The sequence below is a fragment of the Mixophyes fleayi genome, chromosome 7 (genome assembly GCF_038048845.1).
Source record: "Mixophyes fleayi isolate aMixFle1 chromosome 7, aMixFle1.hap1, whole genome shotgun sequence".
Classification (NCBI taxonomy): Eukaryota; Metazoa; Chordata; class Amphibia; order Anura; family Limnodynastidae; genus Mixophyes; species Mixophyes fleayi.
The window spans coordinates 10,209,686-10,232,975 of NC_134408.1; the positions used below are offsets into that span (position 1 = coordinate 10,209,686).

Consider the following 23,290-nt stretch of genomic DNA (forward strand, 5'->3'; position numbering starts at 1 on the left):
GTAGATTTATTAGACATCTAAAAAGAAAAAGTGGAAGTGTTGCCCATAGCAACCAATCAGAATCTATAGATCACTTAGTTAATACATTCTAGTAAACATATTGTGGTAGCTGGATTCTGATTGGTGCTATGTATAAATCTGCGCCAATATCTTGGTGAGAATTATAATGATTGTACTTAGGACCTATGTTTCAAGCTTGTTGCACCTAAGACAGCTGATTGCTCTGCCTATCCCTTGTCCTGGTCAGAACTGAATATTCCACATATGTTAATATGAGAAAGGAAGACAATTTGGAAACATACAGAAATGCAGTCAGAATTTTTTTTATTATAAACTATTTTTTTAAACAATAAATGGCATAACATAAAGGGAAATACTCAACTGTTTTTAAATAAGAGAACATAACAATGTCTGTATGTCAATATGTAATTTCTTTACTGTTGCATACAAGTTAAGAATATGATTTTATTACAATAAAGCAATCAGAAAATTGTGTAATAAATATTTTTTAATTTCAATGACAATCTTATAAGTTGGTAGTATAAGATATTGTTTTAAAGAGAAGTTCATGGTGAGACACGTGAAATGGCATAAGACTTGCTCTTTGAATTGTGGAGACCAAGTAAGGACTCTATGTTAAAAATGAATAAATATAAAATATATTGGAGAAGATACTAAAGGGAACTTCCAGAATGTTTCACATTTCACAGATTTACTGTACAGCCGGCAGTATTAGGTTATTTCACAAGATGACTGTTGGTCTTTTGAAGATTTAACTGGCATCCAGATCTTCTTCTTTGGAATCTAGTGGTCCTATAGATACAGAGAACAGGATTAAAATGTGTGTATTGTCAGGGTCCTTGCTTTTTACAGTGCAGATTATCCATAACATTAGTAATAACAGACTGGGATTTGTTTAGAGTTGGGAAATGTCTGTTTTTATGTGTGCATGATACACATTTTTGTGCTGTGTATGTGCACCCTAATAGTATGCATATGTGTTTATCAAGATTTTTCTGTATCTCCAATGTATGACACCGTACAATTAGAGAGGTGGCATGGGGAGGGAAGGGACAGGCAAACATAGACCAAGTACAGTAAGTACATGTTTATGTAATTGTTAGACATGGACATAGGAAGGAAGCATATGTCTCGCGGATGCTGGATGTTGGTGATAATGATGACTATCAACACTGAGAAGTAACCCCTTCTGGCTGATTTTGGATTGACCTCTCCAGCTCACTGCAATGAAAATATTAGTGTTGCAGATACATTATATTAAGCCACAGCCATCTTTTCGTGTCACTTAATTGTCATTTCCATAAGGACTGCTGCAGGAAAATTAGAGATGAGCGCACTCGGATTTCTGAAATCCGAGCTCTTCCGACGTTGCGGATCCGAGCCAGATCCGGGTATTGGCGCCAATTGAAAAACTGAAAACGAGGCTCTGAGTCATAATCCCGCTGTCGGATCTCGCGATACTCGGATCCTATAAATTCCCCGCTAGTCGCCGCCATCTTCACTCGGGCATTGATCAGGGTAGAGGGAGGGTGTGTTAGGTGGTCCTCTGTCCTGGTAGATCTCGTGCTGTGCTGTGCTGTGCTGTGCTGTGCTGTTCTGTGCTGTGCTGTGCTGTGCTGTGCTGTGCTGTGCTGTGCTGTGTTCTGCTCAGTCTCCAGTGGTGCTGTGTCCTGTGCTGTGTCCTTCTGAGTTCAGTGGTGCTGCTGGGTCCTGTGCTGTGTCCTGTTCAGTCCAGTGGTGCTGTGTCCTGTGCTCTGTCCTTCTAAGGGCATAGTTATTTCCCCATTATTCCCAAGTTATAAAAAAAAAAAAAAAAGTTATAAAAAAAATTACAAAAAAATAATTTAAAAAAAAAGAAATTAAAACAAAATATCCAAAACCAATCCTGCAGTATAAGTCCATTGGTACTGCAATATTACCAAGTTCACACATTATGCAGTATAAGTCCATTGGTACTGCAATATTACAAAGTTAACACATTCTGCGGTATCTTGTGCTACATATAATGGAGAACAAAAATTTGGAGGATAAAGTAGGGAAAGATCAAGACCCACTTCCTCCTAATGCTGAAGCTGCTGCCACTAGTCATGACATAGATGATGAAATGCAATCAACATCGGCTGCCAAGCCCGATGCCCAATCTCCTAGTATAGGGCATGTAAAATCCAATAAGCCCAAGTTCTCAAAAAGTAGCAAAAAGAGAAAGTTGAAATCATCTGAGGAGAAACGTAAAGTGGGCAATATGCCATTTACGACACGTAGTGGCAAGGAACGGCTTAGGCCCCTGCCCGTGTTCATGACTAGTGGTTCAGCTTCAACCAAGGATCTAAGCCCTCCCCCCACCATACAAAAAATTTAAGAGAGTTATGCTGTCAGCAACAACACAGCAAACAACTCTGCCTTCTAAAGAGAAATTATCACAAATCCCCAAGGCGAATCCAAGGGTGTTGGTGGTTGCGAAGCCTGACCTTCCCATCACTGTACGGGAAGAGGTGACTCCATCCAGCATTTGCAACACGCCCTCTGCATATGCTGGAAGGATCAGCCACAGTCCAGTTACAGATTTGGCTAATGAACTTGTCAATGTTGTACACCGGGAGGAGGATATTGATGTAGCTGGCGCTGAGGAGGATGTTGATGATTATGATGCAGACAGATACCAAATTGCCTTTCTCAATTTCTATTTATATTCTAGAGTATATAACGGCTGAATAGTTTTCTATTTTACTCCTAGTGGAGAGGGGATCTGATGCAGACAATTCATTGTTAATTATTTATTAGTAATAATAGTTTATTACTAATTATAGAAATCCAAATAATCACTATTTGTGCAGTACCAAAAAAGAGAAACTGCCATTTCTATTGCTACGTTCTGTCCTGTGCTCTGTTCTGCTAAGGGCATTGTTATTTGAAAGTTATCCCAAAGTTCCAAAAAAAAAAAATTATAAAAAAACTTATAAAAAAATAATAAAAAAAAAAATCGAAAAAAATTATTAAAAACTTATCCAAAAATAATTGGAAAAAAATATAAAAAAATTATTTAAAATCTATTAGGTACTGCTAGTTAAAAGTCAAACTACGCTCATTCACTGTTGCTCTACCAAAAAATAATAGGTACTGCTATTTAACTTCAGTCCAGTGGTACTCTCCTGTGCCACAGATAATTTGTAAAGGCTTTGCCGAGTGTGTGTAGTTATGTATCACAGGTTTTAAGAAGAGGCACAATGCTGACAACCTGTTAGAGAAACTGAGGGAAATAATCTCTCTGTGGCTCACCCCACTTAGACTGTCGTGGGGATTTCAATAACTGCCATTTCTATTACTACCTTCTTTCTTTCTATATTAAAAAAAATAATAACTGCCAATTCTATTACTAACTTTTTCTTTCTATAATTAAAAAAAAAAATAACTGCCATTTATATTACTAGGTTAATTGTTTGTGCAGTCACAAAAAAGAGGAAGTGCGCCCTTAACAGTTAACAGCTATGTTGGTTTTAGACGTCCATCCGGTGTCCGCCATCTGTTTTGTTTAATTGAGACCAGTTGAAGTTTTTTTTAATTATATTGTGGCTCCGGTACCAAATTGGGTACCGGGGCCACTCCACTACGCAGTCAAGATACTTGTTTGGTGGAATTCAGATCAATTGAGTTTTTTTATATTGTGGGGACCAACTATGTTTAGATTAGTACGCCAAAGTTCCCTCAGTGCAAATGTGGTTGAAGACCGTAACAGTTAACATGTATGTTGGTTTTTTGGACGTCCATCCGGTGTCCGCCATCTGTTTTGTGGAATTGAGACCAGTTGAAGGTTTTTTTAATTATATTGTGGCCCCGGTACCAAATTGGGTACCGGTGCCACTCCACTATGCAGTCCAGAAAGCTACCTCGGTGAAACGTTTTGGACTAAAAACAATATTGTGAGGTGTGAGGTGTTCATAATAGACTGGAAATTAGTGGAAATGATTGTTATTGAATGTTATTGAGGTTAATAATAGCGTAGGAGGGAAAATAAAGCAAAAAACTTGATTTTAACACTTTTTATGCTTTTTTCAAAATAAATCCGAATCCAAAACCTTAGATCCGAGCCAAAACCTTTCGTCAGGTGTTTTGCGAAACAATTCCAAACCCAAAACATCAAGAAAATCCGGACCCAAAACACAAAACACGAGACACCAAAAGTGGCCGGTGCACACCCCTAAGGAAAATCAGTTCAATTGATTCTTAAAAGGAAAACAAACGATGCAGAGGCGATGTAATTATTATTTTTTTAAATTTGACTTATGCATTTATTAATAAATCATTATTCTCCGGCATGGAGATGACTGACATGCTTCATTCCTTCTCTGCTTGTGCACTGCTTGTTATATGGTTTAAATGGTATGATTATCTCACATAAGGGGACATCTTGGCCCAACTTAGCCCTGGACCTTCCTCTGATCCACCAGTTTTTTATTTAATTGAACCTGCTCAACCTTAAATGTTTGCTGCCGTTTGCAACTTGTTTGTGTGACTTGGTTATCTATTGGTGGTAAATTATATATTCTCACCTTTGTTTTATACACATTTTTTATGTTCCATCATCATCTTCATTTATTTATATAGCGCCAACATATTCCGTAGCACTTTACAATTGGGGACAAACATAGTAAACTAATAAACAAACTGGGTAAAACAGACAAAGAGGTGCTCGCAAGCTTACAATCTATGGGACAATGGGAGTTTGATACATGAGGTTAAGTCTACATTTTGCATTTCGGCCAGACTGCAAAGGTAAAAGTGACTCATAAGCTAAATGATCCTGTCACACAACAATGTTGGTCAGGGGGTAGTTGTCTTGTGTGAAATTTTGTAACGGGTGGTAATAGGATAATGTAGTGAGGTTAAGAGGTTTATTGTGATTGTTTGAAGTGTCCCCACCTTTTTGAGCAAACCCCCCCTCCCCTTGTTATATTCCCTTTAGCACTCCCTTCTGTTTTCTGTACCCCATTACTTATATTTGAAAACTTTAATAAAATGTATTAAAGTAAATAAATCATTATTATATCTTGTTTATTTGACTGCGTTAGCTTTTTTGTGCACAACTTAATGTATGTTAGGCCGTGTACAAATAAAGTAATGCTCCATCTGCATTGATTAAAAACACATACACTTACACATACACACAACATTTGCATATTCTACGCTTTCATCAGCCGTATATATGCATTCTAAAAAGCAAGAAGAGAAGAGCATGTCGACCTTGGGCACTCTGTGCTGCCGCTTGAACACATGGTTGTGACACTGACAATGTGACTCTGTGTTTCCAACAACCAAACACAGATGAGTACAGCAAAAGCAGTTGAACTCAGTTAGACCGACACCTGTACATAGATACTAGCCCGGCAGATCCTCAAAAAAACATTGATTTTAATGGATGACAGTCCTCATAGCTACTGCGTCACGTATCTCCTTATGCTTTATATTTATGTGAATAAGACTATGTGGGAGTTAAGGCATAGAGCTGAATTAATATGCAGTTATATCTAACGGCCGTCCACATGTCACCCGGTACAGAGTTTGCCTAATGTGCTGGAAAGTCTCCACAAAGTATAAAACGCACATAGGACTTTAACACGTGCTGAGCTGTGAACAGACAGCTGCCTTTTACAAGCAGTTTTAAGGAGCTTTGCCAATGGTAGCACTCCTATGACCAGTGATGTCATATAAGAAGAAACAACTAAACAATATGTTTAAGTATTATATTTAAAAAATGTTTCACTGTATTTATAGCAACAGAAACATCTCAATGTAGAAACAAGATTCCACAGCTATTGGATATTTACCATTTATCTGGAACTGGATTGGGTTGAAGAACTTTCTCATATAATGATTAGCTATTTAAAAACTATGTTGCAGACAAACAGGAAACATTATATACACTGTAATAATATGTAGATAGAGCAGACATTGTCCTAACTTGATCTCTCAGTCTATCCCAGAGAGTCATTTTTGTAACCATTTGATTATCTGTACTTCTTGGGGGTAAATTTATCAAGCTGCGGGTTTGAAAAAGTAGAGCTGTTGCCTATAGCAACCAATCAGATTATAGTTATCATTTATTTAGTACATTCTACAAAATGACAGCTAGAATCTGATTGCTATAGGCAACATCTATACTTTTTCAAACCTGCATCTTGATAAATTTACCCCTTGGCATTAGTTAGATTAAGTTGGCTCATTATAAATGGATCCCTTCCGGGCAGTGAGGTGCTACATTGCTATGCCCTAAACGATAACTTCATCTACACAGAGCAGAATACAATGATGCTACAAGTCAAGATATACACAATAATAAAATATATTTACAAATTCATAATATAAACTAATCTGCATCCATATCTGTGTGGACATAATTATTTAATGGGATATTTTCCTGACATGTGAAGAGAAACACAGAGATGGATATGAGAAGTGAGCAACAGGGACAGTAATATTGTTGGTTACTTTTCAGTCCCATAAAAATGTAATATTAAACTCCTGTCTATGTTTAAGTTTGGATCACCCCTTAGTTAATTCTAATAAGAAAACATGATGTAACAACAGAAAAAAAAATATAATTTATGCTGCAGTATGACAGTTTTGCACTCATATATTGTCCCGATTTAGGGATTGTGATATGTATATTTTAAGAGCTCATATAATCAATGTACGTTTAATAAAAGTGGTTTGCTCTACCCAGCTCACCTCCAACCATGCATATAGTCAGTGGCAGAACTCTGCATCCCCGGGCCCCATTGCAAAGGTTAGATAGGGGCGTGGCGGTGCCACTGTATCCTAATGGACTCCCACCTCTACTATGAAAAGAGTAGAGATGGGGCCTCTTTTGAGCATGCGCAGCCAGCGAATGTTTCCACTGTGCATGCCTGGCCTTCGCTCAGAAGACCCCAGTCTCCTTTACAATACACAGAGCAGAACTGTCAGGGATGAAATGGAGTGCGGGCTCCAGGGGTGCGGGTGACTCCTGCGGGGGCTTGGGGCAACCTGTGAGTCCCGTAGTGGCTGAACTCCCTGCAACCATGGGTGTCTGGCCACTGCATATTTTCCCTCTTGCACATGATAAAAAAGAATTATACCATGAAATACACAGATTTTGAATGGCGGATTCTTCTGTGCATTTCTGTTGCTCATTTTGAAAACTTACCGCAGATATCATTCCCATCAGCAGCAACGTATGGTAAAGGGGGATTCTGATAATCAGTGAAAATATGTCCAAGATGCTGAAGTGGATATTCCTGGTATGGTTCTGCAAGAACTAAACCATTTTGGAGATAAGTTAATAGAGTGCAGACTTTCTCATCTCAACGTACAACTAGGACATTTACACCAATCACTGTCTATATTGAGACCTCCGCTTACATCTATTAAAGTAATTCTATAGTTTTCCAATAAGCATTGTCTAAGCGATTTCTTGTGTTTCTAAAGCACAAACAATTTATTTAGCAGATGCAAAAGTTTTAGCAGTTCAATACGTAATTATAATACAGTACAGCAGATACCAAAAGATACATACATACCGCTGCGCTCGCCTGCGCTAGCTGCGCTTCGCTGGTACCAGCAACAGTACTTCACTCCAGAATACTGTGGCCAGAGAATGACTGCAGCTGGTCCCAGGGAGCTTGTATATATACACTCAGTGTTACAGAGAAAACAATACAGATGATGTGGCTTGCTTCTATAGGTCCAGGCTTCAGGAGGGTCCAGTGTAAACAGGTCATAGGTTAGTTCAAACAACCCCCTCCAAGGGTAAGGGTAAACATTCCAGATGATTCTCCTGCACAGAAACCAGTTTAAGCTAGTCTATTCACAATACACAGTCAGTAACATTTTAAACATTTATTCCCTAACATCGCTAACTAGAATATGCAATGTGCGATCCCTTCAGCGAATGAACCGGACAACTGTGGATGAATAGGAGATTAAAATGACACTAAACATGATTCCTGTAACCTGAACCTTAAATATCACTAAAGTGTACATATAACCTTAATATATATATATATATATATAACTATAAACTAAATACAATCTGCTCATAAATCACTGTGGAATGGAACCCTTATAAATATGAAATATATATAAATAAATGAATGTGAGAGTGCGAGTGTGTGCCTGCGTATTTTATCGTGCGATCGCGCCATGCCACATGTTACGTGCATACTGATCGCAATCACACGGTAAAACACTATTAACCAATATACTTTCGTTCATCCAATTATACGACTTGGACACATCAGAGCCACGACTACAGGACTCTTATCTGTAGGCAACACAACACAATGATCCCTATGACACTCTCCCATTCACAGCTTAATGCAAGTTACAACCTAATGTACTGGAAATACACTGCACATTATTATAGACACTTTGGGTTTTAACATATGCTGAGCTGTGATCAGACAACTACATTGTACATGTGGATTTATGGTGATTTGTGCTGATAACAGGGTCATGACCAGTGTTTAGATATAAAGGTAATGCTAACACTTCAATCTATGGAACTAAAGACATTTACAGCCATGTCCTAGACCCAATTTTTATAAATTACATGTTTAAGTATTAGTGTAAAAAAAAAAATCACTGCATTCAGAGAAACAGTAGCTGTATGTCAGTGTAAAAATGAGTTGAAATGACTCCAAAGCCATTGAATAGTAACAATTTATCTTTTTCTGTGGGTGCAGAAATTTTTCATATAAGCAGTAGCTATTTGAACGCCCCTGTAAATACGCCTTTTACACACATATATCTCATTTAAATGTTCTTGTACCTCCAAAAATTTTTTGTTTCCTACTACAGTTAGCAAGAAACGCCCTCACTTCGTCCAAGTTTTCCCATCAAATAGTGAACTTTTGCATTCGGCACCTGCTTTTTTTTATTTTTCTACAAGCAAGAACAAAGATTCGTGGGATGTACAAATATGGGGCCCCCCTGGCCGAAGAACTGAAGACTTCTATCAACAATGGCCTCCTCCTGGGTGAAGAATTGAAGAGATTACAAGCCTGGACATTTGGAAGTATAAATAACTTGGGGACTGGGGCAAGCCAGGACTGTTGGATACAAATTTATTTGGGACATCTGTGACAGCCATTTTTGGATTGAAAGCTGCTGACAAAAGAAAGAAAACTTCATCGGTGAGTATCAGGGAATTTATTATTTTTTTGATAAAAATATATGGTGTAAATGAGGGTGCTTACTGTGTTTATTGTGGGTTTTTTATTTTTATTAAATGTTAGTGGTTTATACGAGGGTGTGGTGGTTTTTTAAACATTTTATTTTGTGGAACTATAGGTCCCAGCCAGCCATGGATGTCAGGGCATGTTGGTGCTTGTAGTTATACAAGCAGCAGCATGGCCACACTATTTTGGGCAACCTGGCTGGCTGGGACTTGTAGTTCCACAAAACAAAACGGCGTCCATTCATTTTTTCCAGTCTTTTTCGCCGGTATTACCCTACTACCCACAGCCCACGGGGGTAGGAAGAGCCCTAGTGCTATCAGTACTGGCCTGGGTGTTTCTAGGGGGGGGCTCATTTTTTTCGGCGGACCCCACTCCCTAGGAAATCCAGCCCAGCGCTGAACAGCCTGGGGTTGGTTAGTCATTATGGCAGGGGGACCTCTGCTGCGTGTCCCCCCTGCTATAGTGCCTCCAACCCCGGCTGGTTTGCCTAGTGCTATTTAAGTGAAAATCGGGGGGGACCCCATGCAAATTTTTTCCCAGATTTTCACGGAACCAGCAGTAGTCAGGCAGCACTAGGGTTAAGCAAGAATAGAGGGGGGACCCCACACTTTTTTTTTTTATACTTTCATCTATTCTTTACAGTTTTTACCGCTGCCGGAGCTCTGGCAGCTGTATGACAGGCCAGGGTAACAGTGATGTGTTTACAACACGCTGCTACAACACAGGAGAGTTTGCCAAACACGGGAGTGTTTGACATCGCTGCAAATCGCCGGAGATGACCAGCAATTTTGAAGTTCAGGGTAAAAATTGCAGCTTGATACATTTGCTGAGTTTGGAACTAAAATCGTGGGTTAACACACGCGATTTGCCGCGATTTTAACACGCTATCAAAATCGGACCTTGATACATTTACCCCCAGGTCTGTGTTATGCCCCCTTTAAGAAAGCCACAACTTCACTCCACAGGACTTGAGTTCAGGACCTGTAGACTTGGAAATAGTGGTTTAGCTAGGCGATCTATGGCAGGAGCTGCTTATCAGAGCATCTGTCCAGAATAACTTATAACTCATATATGTGCATAGGAACATGCCCTCTGCCCACTTCCTGCCCACAACCAATCCTGTGCATTTTGGGGGGATATAAGACTGAAGAAGTGTTGGACTATGGTGCAAGGCACAAAAATCAGGCAACAGATGCAACTGGTTTCCTGGATCACTTCTCTGGCTGACAGTAGTTGGGCTCCATCCCTAAACTTTACATAGTAGCAGTGGCTCTGTTCGCCGCTGCTCTAAGGTTCATGATGAGTCTGTTCACTGCTATAAAACTGAACACTTATATGATGAATATAAATCTAAAATCTTTTAAAATATATGAGTGGGCATAGATGAGCCTATTAAACAATATTTATTATAAGGTAGAAAATTCAAAATTAAACTCTAATATAAATGCTCCTGGACATGTTTAAAGCTGTAAAACAATCTCAACTTATTTTGGAGCACTTGATACTCACCAGATATTTGCAGAGCTCCTGTGCTCCTCTCCATTGGCTGTACCAGGCTAGGATGTTCCACTCGGCATATGAATTCAGCACCATCTTCTGTTTCCAGAGTGGGGATGAAACTCAGACATGACGTACATGAGTATGTGTTATCAGTCTGTCTGCCTAAATCATTATTAGAAACTTTGTACATCTCATTGGAAGGTATATAACATGTTTCACCAGTGTTTCTGTCCTTTCTGAGCCACATCACAGATGAAGCATTTGGGAAGTAATTTGAGATTGTACATTGCAGTGAGGCTTCTTCATTTATCCTTAGTCTTGGAACTGAAATCACCATTTCCGGGCACCAGGAGTAATCTACAGGAAATGAATAAAACATCAGTAAACCCACCTCCATATCTATATCATCACAAAATCCACCTCCATATCTGTATCATTAATAAACCCACCTCCATTTCTATATCATCAATAAACCTACCTCCATATCTATATAATCAATAAACACACCCTGATATCTATATCATCAATAAGCCCACTCTCATATCTATATAGTCAATAAACACACCCTCATATCTATATCAATAAAACCACCCCATATCTATATCATCATAAAACCCACCTCCATATCTATATCATTAATAAACCTAAATCTGTACCTAAATCTTCAATAAACCCACCTCCTTATTTATATCATCAATAAACCCACCTCCATATCTATATCATCGATAAACCAACCTCCATATCTATTTAATCAATAAACCAACATCCATATCTATATCATCAATAAACCAACATCCATACCTATATCATCAACAAACCAACATCCATATCTATATCATCAATAAACCCACCTCCATATCTATATCATCAATAAACCAACCTCCATATCTATTTAATCAATAAACCAACATCCATATCTATATCATCAATAAACCAACATCCATACCTATATCATCAACAAACCAACATCCATATCTATATCATCAATAAACCCACCTCCTTATTTATATCATCAATAAACCCACCTCCATATCTATATCATCAATAAACCAACCTCCATATCTATTTAATCAATAAACCAACATCCATATCTATATCATCAATAAACCAACATCCATACATATATCATCAACAAACCAACATCCATATCTATATCATCAATAAACCAACATCCATATCTATATCCTCATTACAACCACCTCCATATCTATATCATAACAATAGTTTCCAGCATTTCAACATTGTTTCCATGGATAATTTGCTGCTGAGTCGGTGCATCTAAGCACATCACGTGAGATACTGGTTTTGGTGAACCTTTGAGCACTACAATCCCCATTATCTCATGTACACTGAATGTGCTTAAAAGGTATTGTTCTGAATTTAACATTTTCTTCTTCAATTTATATTAACATATAAAGCCCAGAAGAATAAATGGAAATAATTATATCTAACATGCAGAAAAAATAGTGACATTTCCAGAGACAAATCTGTAAATCCTGGAAGTGTCTCAGGAAATTAAAGATATATGGCAAAAGGTACAAGGAACAAATTAATTGCTGACACAGTTACTATAGTGATATTGCTTATCTCATTCATTAATAACTACATATTTAGGTTGATAAAAAATGATGCCTATTCATTTCATCCACAGAAAGAAAAATACTCAGTAACACATAGAATAATTTGCTTTAACAGAAGACTTTCTTCCAGGCTCCATACTAGTAATCTGAATGCTCCATGGATTAACACAATGGACCATCATTTGTGCTTATTAATGCCAGTAGCCCTGTTGTTTCATACATATGTCACTGAATGCATCATACCCCATCTTGGATCAATCTACAGTGTCTACCAATACCGACAAAGCTAATATGGTAACACAAATATGTGTGTAAAACAAATATGAATAAGTGTGCTATTAGGCCTTTTATGAGCAGGGTGTGTTTATTATATTAATATTACGGACACTGACTAACTAATAGGAGTAGAGATAGAATAAGAGGCCAGCAGGCTAATAATAATAAGTAGTTAGATTGAATATGGATTATACTTAGCTGAGAGGCAACGGAGGAATTGCTACAGAAAGCACTAACGAATCTCCATTTATTTAATTTCGCAAATATCCCAATTTATTTAATGTCACAAATAAGACCTCTCCAGCATGGACTCCAAATATGCCCCTTTTCACAGAGTGGTTTCAATTATTTTGTATTAGGACCCCAAAAGTACAAATGCGCACTAGTGCACACTCACCACCCACTATACTGGCACTATGGCAGACTAGTGCATGGAGCTTGCACTTTATTTTGCAAGTTCACTATTAAGATATGAGGATTCTTGGAACCCTAAATTTCATTTATGTGTGATGTTTCTGTAAGTGTAAGGCAGCACTGTTAACCATCCCTCTACAGTTGCTCACACTCTACATGACAGCAAAAGGCACAGTATTGTGTGCAGTGCTTTTTTCGTCATAGAACTCACCGGAACTGAGTTACGGCACCTTTTTTCGATGGATTTTCCAAGTTTTAAAAGTTTTGAACATTTGATGTTTGGTCCACGTGGACTTGAATCGCCCTGTCGAGTGTAGCAGGTCGGCGGTAAATCATTACACAGGTGCATGCAGGCTGCTTGTGCGTCGAGTCCGATGCATGCGTACTTCCTCCGCGCTGGTTGTGTTGCTTGTGGTGCTGCTCAGCTTGTGATTGATCGTGTGGTCAGGCGCTGAGAGCTTACTGACGGCAGCGGCCGTTATGTTTCGTTACACAACTGACGTGTGTGGGTGTGTGTACAGTGATTGACTATGTGATGTGAGTTCCGGCACCTTTTTTCTTACAAAAAAGCATTGATTCTGTGCATTACACATGCGCTCAGTTCAGTATACAAAAAAATATTTTAAACGAAACGGGGTGTACTTAATCCGTTATTTGTTGCTACATGGGATTTTAAAAGTGGTTTTAAAAAAACATAAATAAAAAAGTTTATTAGTATAAAATGAGACAATATAACCCTCTTAGAGATTATTTTAACATCCTGACCCCATTTGAGCAGAATTTCAGTACAAACCTAGTAAGGGTATGGGCTATCAGCATTGTGATATTGTTAACCCTTTCAAGCTTTACAGCTCCCGTTAGTATGTACCACAACTACTTAGAATCAGCTGTCAAAATGTAAACAACAAAGCTGTCTTCTATATTCGAATATCTCGATAGGTAGGAGAGATCACTTGCAGAAGACCACACAGCTGTCAAATGTGAGCCCGAGTCCAATGCAGCTTCCTTCCTAGCTAAATCTTTGAAGCAAGCTGGTCAGGGCTAAAGAGTTTAGAGATGAAATAGGCAGAGAGGAGACCATAATTTGCAGCTGATGCTTATGACAGATGAAGGGCACAGATCTGAAGGTAATCGTGTATAGTGCGTACACATGAATCGGCATGCTAATCGGGACTTTTTTGTTTCCTGTCATTGGTAAAATTGCATCGTTAGAATTTTCTTGTAGTGTGTACCCAGCCTTACTCTGCACTCTGTTGTCCGTAAACCCAGCATTGTACTCTACATTCAGTATGAGGTTCTAGGCTGCAGCAGTGGCATGTAATTATATTTTAATGTGTGTAACAAGTTATATAAGAAAATATGTCATATAGAGAACATCCTAATGCAAATTACATGAGGGTGGCTGTAATTGTGCATAGCTTCAGGTACGTTCCTGCAAAAAACTTCTGTTCTATAAATTAGTAACTGTCATGTCCCACGATATATATGTGTTTCATATGCTGTTAAGTTACTGTCGTGTTAATATTGCAAAGCCTTGCATCTTGTTAGATTTGTCCCTCCTGATTCCCTGTAGCTAGGTTCTGGTGTCATTAGCTGTTCCTTCTTTTTATCTCTAGTGCATTGTGTATCTGCCATTTTAGTCTTCAGTTGTTTCCTGTTGAGTTCTGGCAAATTATCATCTTTTCACCTACTATTTGTGCATAATTACAAGAATATCAGCTAGAAATAAACCATTTTATCTGGATTCTTCATACGTGCCTCTTTAGTTGAGTTGCCACCGTCTGACAACATTTCTTGGTGTAAGTACTGGTTCAATACAGACAGTACACAGAACTGTCTCAGGAGCCTTACACTTACAGCTGGTTATTGAGTCAGAATAGTAATTACAATTATTCATTACAAAGAGAAGCTAGTATATATAAAGAAGAAAAGTAACATACATGTATAGCATATTGTGCAGAAATTACAAAATGTCAATTGTTAAAACACTTAAAATACAATAAAGATTGCTACCGGCCTACAGGTAGAGTCATAATCATTATAACAAAGCTATTCACCAGTAATCAGTCAACATAGTTGGTTACTTATACTGCCACAATAATTCCATAGAAATAGGAAGATAGAATCCTTACCTTTATCTCTTATAGAAAGCTCACAGCACCCAGGATCATCCATGGACTCATGGGTCCAAGTCACACGTACTCTGAGGTCCGGGATGTTTAAGAGATTCTCAGGAAGTGCACACTCACTTGTAACACTAAATGTTTTATCTAGATTTGATTTATATTTTTCCTTAGATGAACAGGTTTGTGTTAGTTGTTCTCCTGACCCATAACACCACTGAACGTGGATATCTTTGGGAGAGAAGGTCTCCAGAATCAGAGAGTATTTTGCCTCTTCTTTGTCCAAAGTTTGTTTTATAGATTTTCTAATACTTGGTTTAGCTGGAAAAAAAATGAAAAGTTTAGCAACATGAATAAAAGACTATATTATTTTCATATGATACGTTTGAAAATGGCCAATTACTGAGTGTTTTATTAAATTAATTCCCATAAAATGTACCTTCCTAGTCCACTCACCCATCACTAGTAATGGTCCTGAACTTCTCTCTATTGGTTTCTCCAGGCTGGGATGTTCCACTCTGCAGATGATCTCTGATCCTCGGTCTCTCAGTGATGGAGTGATCACCAGACTGGCTGTACAGCAGTATGTGTTATCAGGCTGTCTCTGGGACTTGGTGACTGACATCTTATAGGTCTCACAATCAGATATAGGATTAGATCTCTGGCCTCCTTCCTCCTTCTTATACCAGCTCACACTCAGAGCATCGGGGAAATACCTGGAGATGTTGTACTGGAGAGTAGTCTGTTTCCCCATTATTACATGAGGTATGGGGACTGCCTCAATTTCTGGACTCCATGCACAACCTTCATATAAATAAAGTAAGGATTATACATGATAAATTTTGAAGTACAGAAAGATGTGTAAGTATGTAAGAATTGGCTGTACAAATACCTGCAGCTTTACCCACTTTATAATCAGCATCTATTACAACTATTAGCCCATATCGGCTGATATATACTCCAGTGTATGATATGTTATCCATAACCCTGAGAAAGCCACACATTAATCCGAATGGTTTCTTTTAATTAGGCCAAGTTATTATATCTTTTTCTGGAGAGTAATTAGCTTTAGAAGGAGACCCTATTACTAAGGTCTTTTGATATTTATGTATGTTTTATATTTTAATATGTGAAATACAATATGTGTTTGATTATAGGATGTTTTCTGAGTTGCCCAAACTAATTTCATAGGTGACAAATAATGGGTAATTTTTAAAAAGTATTTTTCTCACGAAGTATCCTTTCTGACAAATACAGTTGGAAACATTATTGGAACTAATGATTAGTGATGAGCAAATCGCGGACAATATGTATTCTGATAGTTATTTGATCTGGGGGAAAGTGAATTCTTTATAGGCAAATTGGTAATGTATTACAAAGTAGAACCACGTTTTATCCGACTCCAATAATTTTTAACCAATAACATATGTGTAACTGCAGCTATTGCACTAAACCTGTTGTTCATCTCTATTCTGTTCACCTCTGTTCATTCTATTCCGGGTACATATCCGTAACACGGAAGTAAAACACACTACTGAGTATTTACAGGTAATACACCGGTCACATGTGGTCAGCAGACTGGTGTACATAATACAGATCGGGAGGGTGAATGAATATCCAGAAAAGGACATTTCTTGCTCTTACCGAGGTCTCTCCCAGACAGGACTCTTGATTCTGGTTTATCCAGAGATTTGTGTTTCCAGGTCACACACACTTCAGTGCTGGGATCCATAAATAGATGTCCTGGGACTGTACACTGACTGTATACAGTATATATATTATCAGTATTTTCCTTCCATTCCTCTGTGGATGGCAGCTGAGTTTGGCCTGTGGTCCACTTGAGTGTAAGTTGTTTGGGATAAACATTGTGTAGGTCCAGAGAGCACAACACATCCCCAGAGTTACACAGAGATGTTCTTACATCATCCGGGACTGGATTTGCTATAAGAAAAGAGTTAATATGGATGAGGGTAAAAATACACGTATTGTAATACATCAAAGCGTACACAGTGATATTTGCTATTTATACAGAAACAAAGTTTATGGAATATTCTTTTCATACATGTAGATGTGAAGCTCTTGAGTTTGTATTCTCATAGAAGGATATAAATGGCTTCTCATACAAAACGTAAAGAACAGCTATCATGAAATTGAAAGACAAATAACAGCTTTACTACAGCAAACTAATATTTTTGTTAATGTGGCCATTGTTAAATATCTCAGGAGAAATATATAGATAATACTGTTACTGTAGTGACATATTTAGCTCAGAAACCACTGTTTCACCTATTTCCTATGCTTCCTGACTGAATATTTATTTAAACAAAAGATTCACTATTCAGGATGCGACCATATTTCCTTTCTGGAGACAGCTTAAAAATGTCCACAGTGTGATTTTCTCGCAATGCTGTCAGTGCGAAAGCCCCTAGGTTATAAATAGACCTTGCGTGTTTCATATTTCATTATGCAGCGGTTGTTCCTCCATAGAGGAACATAGTTTTCAGCATCTGACAGGGTTTTATATTTTTGGGAATCAAGCCTTTAAGATTAAAAGCTTACAAGACTGGATCCTCAGTTGAAGAATACAGATGTAAGTAAGTATATCTGTTTTTTATTTTTAATTATCTTGTGTGGTTACAAAGTGGAGTGTCATTTATTTACATTTTAGTTTGTGGCTCAACATGCCCTGGCAGCCATGGGTATGCTGGTGCTTGCAGTTCTACAAGCACCAACACGCCCAGGCTGTAAATGGCAGCCAGGACATGCTGGGGCCTGTATTTCCAAAAAACTAAAATAGTTTCTTTCATTATATTAACTCTTTATTACCCCATACCCACCGCCCAGGGTTGTGGGAAGAGCCGTATTGCTTTCAGCATGGACCCCAATTCCCTAGGAAATCCAGCCCGGGGCTGGTTTATGATTGTGGCAAGTGGGCCCCATGTAGCGGGTTCCTCTGTTATAGTGCCACCAGCCCCGGATGGGTTGCCTAGTACTGGTTGGAGGAAAATCAGGGGGAACCCAAGCCCGCCCCCCCACTCGATTATGCTACTACCAGCTCTAGCTTGGCAGTACAAAGGTTAGTTTGGTTTGGAGGGGGGGAACCCCACACTTTTTAAAATTATTATTTATTTACTTATAGATTTTATATGTATATTGTGCCAGCGGGTGCAGCACCTATACATCCGCAGGATCCGCAATCAGCACAGGTTTGGATGTGTTTTGGGAGGGAGGGGGTAGTTGTTTTTTTCATAACTGTTTGTGCCGCTGTATAGGATCCACCGGCATTGCTCTTTTAATGTTGTCATTCACAATATCACACAGTTGACATTTTGAAGTTATCACCAGAATGGAAGTGACGGCGTTTCGCCTTCCGACAATTTCATGTCTACAGAATAACTGCCAATATTTCCATTGTCAACATTTTGTACTCAACCCCACTGTTCACTCGCAGTCTGTACTGCATTGACTAGGAGAGATAACGGATGGAGCTCTCATGTGCCAGCATTTTCTCTGGAAAGTCATGTCATTGCAACTGGAAATGTTTAGCATGGGATTTAAATATTTCTAAATCTAACACTTTTAATCCTTAGTTTATACACAGAATTGTAAAGAGAGACAATATGATCCTATAACTGGTTTAATGTCTCAGGTTAAATCCAAACATATTCACTAGAAAATGACTTCAGTAGTGATCTCTTACTTAAAATAGGGATGTTCACTGATCCCTGTGTTTTGTTTTTGGTTTTGGATCTGTATTAACTTCGTGGTTTGGTTTTGGTAAAACCGCCCTCACATGTTTTGGTTTTGGTTTTGGATCTGTATTTTTTTTTTTTTTTAAATTGCAAAAAAATGCTAAAATCATAAAATCATTGCTCTTTTTTATTCCTACATTATTATTAACCTCAATAACATTAATTTCCAGTAATTTCCAGTCAATTTTTGTCAAGTGACAAGAACACTGCTTCCCCTCCTGTTTCTGAACAATGACACTGATCAATGTCACTGGTGACTGGAGGGTGACAAGAACACTACTATCCCTGTTTCTGTGTGAGTAATGGCACTGATCAATGTCACTGGAGAATGGAGAGTGACAAGAACACTGCTGCCCCTGATTCTGTGTGAGCAATGGCGCTGGATCTCCTGGGTAGGGGGGTACTTATGGAATCCAAAAGATGCAACAATGACATTTTGCCCCGATTCAGATCGGAGGAAGCTGGAAAATAGAGCCGGCTCGGCTCTGTACTCGGATTGGTGATGTTCGTGGGGGTTCGGTTTTTTGGAAAACCGAGCCTGAGCATCTCTAATTTAAAATGAAAGTGCAATTATTTTTATATCATAAAATCAGTTGAAGCTAATGATAAACAATTTAAGTAAAATTGGTAGTAGTTTACCATATATAGACTTTGGCTGGAATTTCCTTATATTGGTTTTCCCGTTGGATATAATTTTGCAGGTAAGATCAGTCCCTACATGTTTTGACACGGACGGTATAAGTGCCATTAAACTGGTTACATTAAATAGTCCTTCTTTGTCTGACTTCTCTGTCTCTGTAGTAAGGAAATACCCAGAAGTCGTCAGAGCTTCTGGTTCCCTCAGTGACTTTTCTCCAGCACTGGATATTATGACTTGTTTCCCATCTCTCTCTGTCACCGTCCATATCACATTAACATCATCAGGACAAAGAGACACTGAACAATAAAGAGTGATCTTTTCCCCATGTGTCCACCGATTAGGTCCATGAATGTTACCAACAATGAATATCTGATGATCATCTGAAACCAGAAACAAGACACAAGATATAGAAAATAGTAATATACTCAGAGTTAATAAACAATATAACATAACAGTTACCTACCAACACTACATATACAAGTAATAATGGATTGGGGGCACAATATATTAGTTTTTAACAGCTGCAGGGTAATGACAGGTTATCACTGACCAATGAGTGTTAAATGAAAATGAAGGTTGAAGTTTAGTGGTTCTTGAAAACAACTGTAGAATAACTTATTTACATATAGACTAGAGGACACCAAGGACAAGTGTATGATTTACACAGGGGATTCCATTTTTTCCTTCCACCAAAATGTCCATATTCCATCCTCTACATATACACAGTAAAAATATTATGTAGGTAACTTACAACGAGGAAAATTAGCGTAGTGCATAATTAGGTTTAGAGCCACCATGCACCGAGATTTCCACAAATGTGCCAAGATTTCCAGCAAACCACGTGGATTTACAGAGAAAAATGGCTGCATTTGTGCAGTTTAAGAAATTTGTACAGGAGCAGTTAGGCAGGGTGAAGCCATTTTATTAAATTTGATTACTGAAATGAGATAGCGGCATGGAGCGAGCACATTTTGAGGGGAATTCCATGCCAGAAATGTACTTCCTTGAAGAAATGAATGTTTATGAGCATTCTGAGTAATGTAATAAAAAGCTTCACACATGAACAAGTAACACATGCAACAGTATTTTAGGGCAAAACTGAATAGTTTTATTATAGTTTTATTTATTGAAAGTAAACTATTAGTAGTAGTAACAGCAGTCCCTAAGTGGCAGGAGGGTGGACTTTGATGTGATATGTACACTTTGTATTGTGGCCCTCTTCAGATCTTTACACCTCTCCACACACCTAGGTTATCTTCTAGTTTGAGGAGGCATCTTGCGACTGCTCACAGAGGACATGCTCTTTGAGGTGAACTGGAGACATCATCAAAATGGACTGATACAAGACCAAGCCGATTTGCAGTGAACACAGAGTACACTTCGTAAATTAGGTCTATATATGCAGTGTAAGAGCTACTGCAGTGCTAGAAGTGGTAAAGCAGCAGCTCTTCCTCTTTTTTTAAAAATGTCCCCTTTAAAATGGTTTGTTCTGTAAATCTGTTATTCCCATTACACTTGCCTATACAATAACATGAAAAATAAAAATTAAATGCAATTACAAAAACATTAAAACATAAAGCATTATAAAATAAATTAACAAAAGGCACAAAATATGAATAGCTACATTGCAAAATCAAAAATAATTAGCAGATTTGTTAATCATAATAAATAGTGTTGTGAACATAGAGAACTTACAGTTTTTTATAAGGGTTACCCCATTACATAACTGCAGTGTAAATATGGCATATCAAATGAATTCATTAATACATTGAGCTACTAAAGAGTAAAATGTGAAGTAAAAAATTCTGTTGTGTGTGTATTCGGTGACTCTGCACATCCCAGTGTTAGAAGATAGCAGTGTCACCTGTAGCAGCTTCAAAAGGCCCCTGCGGTGAGATATATCCTGCCCTAGGATGGAGTTTTGACACCTGAATAGACTTTTAGAAACCAATCAGCATGATATCTGGCTCAAGGAGACCATGTGCTGACTTGGCTACAATTTTATATAGACAAAAAGAAGTCCGTTTTTAAATATGCCACTTAAAATCAATAAAACTAGTGATCAACCACATAATCCAAAATAGCATGATGAAGGGCAGCTCATATGTCAATTTAGGAATTCTGCCACACAGAGAAGTTGAGGAAATGAGTATAAGATTTACTAATACACTGTATCTAGTCGTGTTTGATATCAAAAGATGGACAAATTCATAGGGGATTTATTAATAATAAAATAGGGTCTGTGTGACGCTCCACAGAAAAGTTAGGTCACATAGTAGAATTGAGTTGTAAATCAGACAACATATCACAGACCACAACCCTCAGGAGGTAGGGAAAGGTGTAAAAGTGTTTTTGAAAATCTAAGACCTGTTACAACAAATTGTCAGTCTTTCGGGAAAATCAATCCACATTGATAAGCTGTCTATCTTCCTAGCCAATTTCCCATGGCACAGATTATACAACTCATGTGAGTTGCACTCTGAATGTAACCCCTCTTATTTTCAAGTGCTTTGCTTGAGTTTGTTATGTCAATTGTTTATTTTATATATATATATATATATATATATATATGTATATATATATATATATATATATATATATATATATATATATATATATATATAAATAAATGCCCTGTACTTTTATGTATTAAATCTATAAATTTAGTAGGTGACATCCTTGGTACTCTAACAAATCCATTAGCCTGTTAAGGAGAATATAACTTGACCAAGATAACCCTTAAAATGCTGGTGTTTGACTTCTTAATATATTTGTCTACAAGCCTAGTGTATGCTTGCATTTACATTTGTGTAACAGTCTGGAGGTGTGAATAGTTAACCTTTGGTTGCTGGGTAGGGGCCTTGCTAACCTGTGGGTAGCCAGAAGCCGTCTGTGCCAGTGTGGGACAGTATATTTTTTTGCCTGTATTCAATAGATGGTGGCAAACCTGAAGTTTGTGGGGAGTGTGAGAGTGCTGTGTGGGGGCAATTAAGTAGGTCTATAACCTGTGTGATAGGTAGAGAGAGACTGCGGGCTGGAATCATGTGTAACCTCATACAGTAAACACCTAAAATCACGGAAGCAGGAAGCGTGTTCCTGACAAATAGCCATTTGTATACTATAAATATGGAACAACAAGTCACACTTAAAAGGGATGGACTTACTACCCCACCCTAATCCACCAAGCTTTCTTAGGTTCGGTAGATTTTCAGCAACTAGTTGTCACTGAAAACTATTAACTCAGCTTGGCCAAGTGAGATATTCTCTGTGTCGACAATACACCAACGTGGTATCTCCCAGTTGCAGGAGGCACCCATGGCCATCGTCATGCTCCTTCAATGGCACTGAGCACTTGAAGGGCTATGCCAGCAGTGTTTATTGTCACCTACAAGCCAAAGTCTGCTTCAGAGAATTCTGTAGAATTGACAGCTTGAGCTCACTTATTTACATCCCAGTGCTGGCCTTCTGGGATATCAGGAGGCAATGCTCATTCTGGGCCCCTCAGAGCCCTATATGGAACTGTAGAAAGGATCTCTGATGCTCTCTTGGAAAGCTTACATTTTTTTTTAACAGTTGTGAGCTACATCACAGCACCAAATAATTAATAAAATAATTTCCCACATCCAGCCACACACCTATCCCACTTGTTCATACAGATCACCAGCACACCAAATCTCAACAATCACACCCATGCTCCAGTAAAATCTGGGTTACAGGGAGTTGCTCAGGGGTTCCAGATTTTCCATCCGGGACAGTCCATATATTGTGCTTT

The 23,290-nt window shown here is 38.2% G+C and overlaps 1 protein-coding gene across 1 annotated transcript in view; it reads right to left on the minus strand.

The window, feature by feature from the left end:
• Positions 1-509: 509 nt before the first annotated feature.
• LOC142098449 (uncharacterized) overlaps positions 510-23,290 on the minus strand; it is a 50,810-nt gene continuing 28,029 nt past the window's right edge. Inside the window, exons 12-18 of the mRNA XM_075181295.1 lie at positions 19,518-19,898; positions 16,771-17,067; positions 15,583-15,930; positions 15,136-15,447; positions 10,743-11,090; positions 7,202-7,312; positions 510-813 (exon numbers count right to left, since the gene is read on the minus strand). Coding sequence (XP_075037396.1) covers positions 773-813; positions 7,202-7,312; positions 10,743-11,090; positions 15,136-15,447; positions 15,583-15,930; positions 16,771-17,067; positions 19,518-19,898 — 1,838 coding nt within the window. The 3' untranslated portion in view covers positions 510-772. The remainder of the gene's footprint in view (positions 814-7,201; positions 7,313-10,742; positions 11,091-15,135; positions 15,448-15,582; positions 15,931-16,770; positions 17,068-19,517; positions 19,899-23,290) is intronic.